Here is a 7,596-nt window from a genome sequence, read left to right as displayed (position 1 = left end):
CTGAAGTCTGTCAAGGCTTCGGCCTGCGTAATGGCGTCGTCTATAGTCCTGACCTGCCGCCGCTCCAACTCCGTTCTGGCCCAATTTTGCAGCCCATCCATGAAGTAGAACAACGCATCGTCGTCCGTGAGGTTGGGAATCTGAAATGTAAGGGTGGTAAACTCCCGCACATACGCGCGTATGCTGCCCTTTTGTTTCAACTCCCTCAACTTGCGCTTTGTCTCATAGACAACGTTGCTAGGGAAGAATGCCTTTTTGAACTCCACACGGAACTGCTCCCATGTGTTCAACGTGCATGTCCCCTTTGCGATGTCAGACTCTTTACGCTTCCACCATAATATGGCCGTCTCCGAAAGATACAACACAACAGTGTTGATCTTAGTCGCATCACTACGAAACCGCATACACTTGAAATAATTTTCCAAGTGCCATAGGAAATTATCCACCTCTTGCGCGTCACAGACGCCTTTGAAGACAGGTGGCTTGGGCGCCTCGACTCTGGCTTCCCTTTCCCGGTCATGTGATGAGGATCCACCAACCTCTCTATCTTCCTCGAGTGCCGCCACCTTGGCCTTAAGCAACTCAACTGTGCCAATTGCTTCCCTAAATCTGAACTCTAAGGAAGTAATGGCCTCCTTTGTCTCGTACTCGGCTCGCTGGCGTGCCTCCAACTCCTTCCGGATGCTAACAACTTCTTCAAGGGAGTACTCTTCAAGGGTCTTGAAATTTCTGTTCGTCACGTTCAAGCGCTGGCCTATGATCTCAACGGCTTGCCTTGCCCTCTCGACACTGGCAATCCACTCATGTCCAATAGTAACGTCCACGGGCTCCTCGCCGGTGTCTTCGTCACTTCCATTGACAATAGTGGGCGGGAGAGATGTTTGCCCGTCGCTTGGTGTGGCCTGGGGCAGAATCACTTCATTCTCCTTTTGCTGCTTCTTCCCTTTCTTGTTCTTCTTGCCTCCGTCAGTGCGGACGTTGGGGGTGATGTTGGTGCCGACCAAGTCTCCTTCGTTCGTCATTCTCTTACGATGAACCCGCTCTGATACCACTTTGTGACGGACCTAACGATTCTGACAAGACTCCGTGCGGCACTTGACGGTTTGCTCACGATTCTCTCACGATTTCGCAAACTCAAGTAAGCCTCACACAATTTGGATCGCTAAGAGAAATCAAGAAGAAAGACAAAGACGAGAATTTGGAAGAAAGAACTTGTATCTTATTAGTCAATTGATGGATGCTTTACAAATAAAATGACCCTACTATTTATACTACTCTACTATCTAAGATAAATGCTATATACAAGTCCCTAAGTACATGCTTCATATTCCTATAAGATGTCTTGAATTCTTCCAAAAGGACTCCTAGATTTCTCTAGTCTGCCCCAAGACTCTAGAAGACTTCTAGAATCCTTCCCAAGCCTCTCCAATGCCCAAGGCTGCTGCCCCTTCATCTGCTGCCCACCTGGACCGCGCCTGCCCCTCAGTCTGCTGGGCCTTTGGGCCGCCTGGGCTGCAATCTGCCTGGTGCTGGACCTTTGGGCCGCCTGTGCTGCAGTCCGCCTGGACATGTGGGCTGTCTGCCCCCTTGCATGCGCTGTAAGGTGCATGGGTAGGTGGCGTTCTGCCTGATTAGATGGCGGGACGTCACAGTAGTCTTTATATTTTATTTAGATTTTCAATTTAAATAGTTCATTTTGAAATTTTAATTTGAAACTCAAGATATATTAATGATTGATCTCAACTTAGTTTAACGTTCCGCACCATTCAAGCTCATACAAAAGTAGATCATAAAGACCTTTTTTAGACTTTTCAAGCTTCAAATTTCTGTAACTTTTTTGAGTTTAAAATACTAAATCTAATTTTTAAAGTGTTTTCTGTAGAATCTTTCCATTTTAAACCTCATTAATCTACGTGGTGGAACATCATGCATTCAAACGATTTTAAATGATTAATGAAAAAGGAATGTTGGTGTTATTTGATGGGTTAAAATTTCTGAATGGATCGGGTGTCGGGTTAATGAATTTCAAGTAAGATTGGACACCTCTACTTGATTTGGAAATTTCAGCATTTGAAGGGCATATCGTTAAGTTCTCTAACGGTTGAATTGATCCAATAATATAACGAAGGATAAACTAATAACTGCAAATAGAGGGATGGTTTTAACCCTTCTTCCTTTATTATAATGCTTATATTATTTGATGTTTAGTACTACGTTTCTTGAGTGATTCAAGAAACAAATAATTAATATTGTTAATAAAACACACAAACAAAATATTTTTCTCTTGACATGCTAAAAATAACAAGTAAAATTGAAAAGGTATTTTTATTATAGTAAATAAGTAAAAGCGAATAGAAAAATATAAAACTAACACAATTATTATCGAGATTTCTAAATCTAGGAGTTTATCTATTGATCACTTACACTTACATTTACACTATTCAAAATATATATTATAAATTTAGATATTTATATATTGGACAAAGTAAATGTCATTCACTCTCTTGGAGCACGTAATACAACTAAAAACGCTTACTCTTTTCATTCAAAACAAATATTTAATTTTTACTCATTTATTGTGTATTAACGAAAACTCGAAAAGAGAAAAATACAATTAATCATGTGAGAAAGGATTAGGGAGGGGCTGTGAAGAGGATGTAAAAGGGACCGGAAAAGAAAAATCTTTTGTTATTAATTCGTATGATATTAGCTTGTTTTTAAAGGGCATGTCCACTTGTTATTCATGTCTTTGCGTGTCACTTAAGCTTCACATTATAATTTTAATATGATCTATCTCACTTAAAAAAAATGAAAATAGGTGACTTTTTTTCATCTTTTAATTTTAAAATATTTTAAACAAGAAAAAACACATTTTTCTATTTAATTTGACACTTTATACATATATAAAATATACAATGTGTTTGATTAGTAGACTCATTACAAATAAAGAGACAATAAAAAATAGAAAATTCATTTCATTTCATTGGGAAAAAAAAAGTTTTGGAATTAATAAGTTTGTTGTTTAGGCTAAACTTGTCATTTCTCTCTCTATTAATTTGTCATGCATAAAGTCTCAAAGACAAAAATAAAATTATTAATCTAATTTGGTGTGTGGTCATTTTCCTAATTATTAGCTTTCTCATAGGATAATTATGATCACATGATAAAAATCTAAAGCCTCTTTGCCCCACTCAAGTTGTACGGAATGGCCATTTAAAATCTTTGATCACTATTTGAATTCGAAATAAATAATTTACTTTTTGTGAATTTCATAAAAATAACTTTGATCTAATTCATGACATATTAAAACTAGAAATGAGTAAAATGAAAATATAGAATTATCATAAATAGAAAAAAAGTTATATTGAATTTTATTGCTTTTTTGATTTGAATCGAGGAATTTCTTAAATATAATACAAGAAAAAAAACAAATCCTACTAGTTAAGAAAATTCATACACTTTTAGAATATGAGATTTTCTCGAAGAGAGATAAAATATAATTTTATTACATATTGATGTATTTCAATTGAGAAAATGATAAAAATGTCTAGTAGGCTCAAAGTAATACTTTAAATATTTTTTGAATAGTTTTAAAGTTTATCATACATTTATATGTATTGCGGTTTTGATGAAATTTATGAAAAATAATTCATAAGTGACCAAAACTATCTAAATCAAACTTATATGAACAAAACATTTACTCTTTAGGCGATTTTAAGATAATTAATTGCCAAATTACATACTACTACTATTTTAAAAGATCTATTATTCCTACGAATAAGCATACGAGAAATAGAAAAAAGCAACACTCATAATTATAAATTACTCTACATAAATTTAATATGTGTAATTTTACTCCCAAACATTAATTTGAGCAATATACATGCATCAACCCTTTCAATATTCGAAAAAAATGATTATGTCAAAAAACAATGTACTGAAACTATTGTTATTAAAGTTAACACATTCAATTTTCTTTCAAATACTAATCAAACTCTATTTATTAGGTTTTATAAAAATTAATAATAACTCACGTTTAAAGATACAATCGTATGATTTTTACTATTTTTAAATTATTTCTATACTTCGGTGTAATTTTTAAAAGTATAGTTTTTATTATGGGAAGCTTACATAAATATACTATAAATAAAAAATATTTACCATTTACAGCAATAACATTTTTTTCACTTTATCACTTTTAATACATTTATAATACACTTTTTATTCATATTACAAAAAAAAAAAATTATTATTCACATATAATACAAGTTTTTTTGATGGATAATGCATTTATCACACATTTTAATACACTTATAATACAATGTGTCAACTTCTTACCAAACAAGCATAATATATTTTTAAAAATAGTTATAATACATATATATCGCATACTTAATTCACTTTTAATACATATTGCATATTTAACATAGTATTGCTATAATAGTAATAAATAAAAAATATTACTAAAATCAGTAATTATTTATTAAAATGCATTCATTCAAGTAATTTTTCCTTCTATTATTATTTTGTATATGTTTTCATGTTTAGTATAAAATTTTTGTGTGTATTATGAGGTCTTCTTTACATTTACAATTAAATACATTTTTAATTTTTTTGGTCAAAATTAATAAATACAAATCATTAGTTACGGGACACAAGTAACCATTTTTTTTTTATATAAATAAGTTTTTTCTTGAAGCTGCAGCTTTTACCAAGCAAAAAGTGAAAGAAAAAAACCGCGAAAGTTGAATTTTACGAATTCATAAAAGAAAATTGAAAACAAGAAGATGACGATCGATTGTTTAGTTTTGGGTAAGCATTTTTTACGTTATTTTATGATGATTTTGATATACTATATGTTATGCCTACCACATGTTTGATGAAATGCTGAAAAGAAACAATTTTTGAGTTTACAGGTGCAGGACAAGAGGTAGGAAAAAGCTGTGTAGTGGTAACTATAAATGGCAAGAGGATAATGTTTGACTGTGGGATGCATATGGGACACAGCGATCATCAGAGATACCCGGATTTTTCTCTTATATCTGAGTCTGGTGACTTTGACAATGCTCTTTCATGCATCATCATCACACATTTGTATGTTAACTCTGCCAAACCCCCTTATCATATGTTTTCAGTAAACCCCTTTACACCTTGTTGGATGATTGTTACATACTCCCTACGTCCCGACACCTTTTGACTTGACATGAAGTTTTAAGGGAAAAGAAAAGGACTTTTGAAATTTGTGTGGAAGGTTAGAAGAGGAATTTTAAAATTAAATTGTTAAGTGACATTCTTTATGGAACAGACTAAAAAGTAGTGTGTGTCACATAAATTGGAGTAGAGGGATTATCACTCATTAGGTATATTGATCAATACAATGGTTGGATAAATTGTATCGTTTTACATTTTGATGTAATGCTATATATAAGCAGTATGAAGGATAAATTTACAATATTTAAAGTAGGTTACATGGTAATTATTATAAGAAAAGGTAGAGTTAAGGATACACACCTACCTTGTCGTTACATAAAATAAGACTTTTCATCCTTACACAAGGATAGATTTAACCATACGAACAAAATTTAAGTAGCTTCAGTACAAATATTGTATTTAGATGTTACAATAGAATAGGTAACAAGATATGCCCTAGTGTGGTGAGTCACATCCCCTATTTATGTGATGGCTTTGTAATCTCTTACTTTTTGGTCTTGTTTAGTGATATTCAATGCACTTCTTTAGTGATAGAGGGAAAGTTTTCCCCTGCTTGACGAATTGCATCCCCTATTACATGCATATGTCATAGTAAAAGTTGCTCTTTGTTTAATTTAATAACGGATGATCCCCTTTAGAGACGGGGGAGAGATTTGCCCCAACTAATTGAATCACATCCCTTGTTAAATGTATATGCTATTTTAATTTTTTTATCCGTATGGATCTAATCTAATGAACTTTGGTTGCAGCCACCTAGACCATATCGGAGCTCTTCCATATTTTACTGAAGTTTGTGGGTACAATGGCCCCATATACATGACGGTATGGAGTTTCACTGTTATCCAGGAAAAGTATAACTCGTGATCTTGGAAATTGTTCCGACTAAAAAATCTATCTTACATTATGTAATAAACCTAATTTACCTAATATTAGAGATACACTTGTTATCAAAATGCAATTATAAATTAATAAATATTGAATGAGATTATAAAAAAAAAGTCGCGAGTTGCTGTTTACATTAATTAGACAATATGAAAATAAAACGTGAAGCAAATCAGCGCAAAAAGAGTTCTGTTTTGGACATATATCCAGATACTTCCTTTAAAATACTAAAGCACTAGAGTAGATCAAGAGATTAGGGAGATGCCTTTAACAAATTAACAAATATATGACATAATTGGGAGTTGTTTGCCTACAGACAAACCAGATATGTTGGGAGATTTTTAAAAAATCTCAATTTTGTTTCATGTTTTGGCCAATATTTTGAATTTCTCTTTTATTCACATCTGGTATGTAATTATCAGCCCATGTAATGTATGGTTTTAGTATCCAAATTCTTTCTTTGCTAGAAATATTATGAATGAGCAAGAATGTGTACTTGGATTTTCAAGCTAGTTTCGCGTGTACTTGGATTTTCAAGTTAGTTTCGCTTAGTTTATGGTCTACTCTGTGATCAACTTTAATAACTCATCCTTCAGTATCCAACAAAAGCTTTAGCTCCATTGATGCTGGAAGATTATCGCAGAGTGTTGGTTGATAGAAGAGGAGAGAAAGAGCAATTTAGTTCTGAGAATATCGCAGATTGCATGAAAAAAGGTATCCTTTCTCCTACTAGTCACTTCCGTGACCTATTTATAGTATGATTAGTAATTGGTGGCAAATGGTTAGAATTTTTTACAGTTTGCAGTATATGTTCATATTGCTTCCGTTAAAGTTATCAATTAGGCAAGTTAACTTCTCAGTAGTTATACCAACTTTATTTGGGTCAAAACAAAGGTAAGTTAGACTGAGCATATTTATGATATCCGTTGAGAAAGTACACTTCAATTAATTTAATTATATCCTCAACATGCCCCCTTATGTGCACTGCTCATTCTTTTATCATCGCTAAGCGCGTAGATTTTTTTTTGATAATGGGTGGTGTTGAGATTCGATCCCAGGACCTCTTTCTACTCTGATCCCATATTGAAGTCAGTGTTGTCAAACCATATTGAAGATTTGAGGTGTGTGACCATATCATCTAAAAGCTTAAGCTTAAAACTGTTAGAGAGCCATTATATCCTCAACAATCTCTCATGTTGAAATAAGATAGTAATATATATTGTGTATCACTGCCATAACCACTTGCAACTCTAATATCCTATTAGTTCTCCAAAAAGAGAAAACCATGTGCAAAGCGGGAGCCATTTGTAATTCTTGCATATATATTGGTGATAAAAGCTAACTGACAATAATTGGGATTTTCCACTCACATGGTTGCATGAGTGCATTGCCTGACTAATGGACAGACCCTTTCTGTTTATTTTGGTTATATCTTCTGTCTCAGTTGAGCTGCAAGTCTGACAAATGCACAACCTTTTCTGTCTCCCCCCCCCCCACCCCCCC

At 33.5% G+C, this 7,596-nt stretch overlaps 1 protein-coding gene across 1 annotated transcript in view; it reads left to right on the top strand.

Annotated features, from left to right (window-relative positions):
* Window positions 1-4,668: 4,668 nt before the first annotated feature.
* Window positions 4,669-7,596, top strand: part of LOC107017849 (cleavage and polyadenylation specificity factor subunit 3-II) — a 23,737-nt gene continuing 20,809 nt past the window's right edge. Inside the window, exons 1-4 of the mRNA XM_015218125.2 lie at window positions 4,669-4,812; window positions 4,917-5,094; window positions 5,961-6,033; window positions 6,690-6,807. Coding sequence (XP_015073611.2) covers window positions 4,788-4,812; window positions 4,917-5,094; window positions 5,961-6,033; window positions 6,690-6,807 — 394 coding nt within the window. The 5' untranslated portion in view covers window positions 4,669-4,787. The remainder of the gene's footprint in view (window positions 4,813-4,916; window positions 5,095-5,960; window positions 6,034-6,689; window positions 6,808-7,596) is intronic.

This window comes from Solanum pennellii, chromosome 4 (assembly GCF_001406875.1).
Source record: "Solanum pennellii chromosome 4, SPENNV200".
Classification (NCBI taxonomy): Eukaryota; Viridiplantae; Streptophyta; class Magnoliopsida; order Solanales; family Solanaceae; genus Solanum; species Solanum pennellii.
Note: the sequence above shows the minus strand (reverse complement) of the source record. Positions and strands in the feature narration are given on the sequence as shown.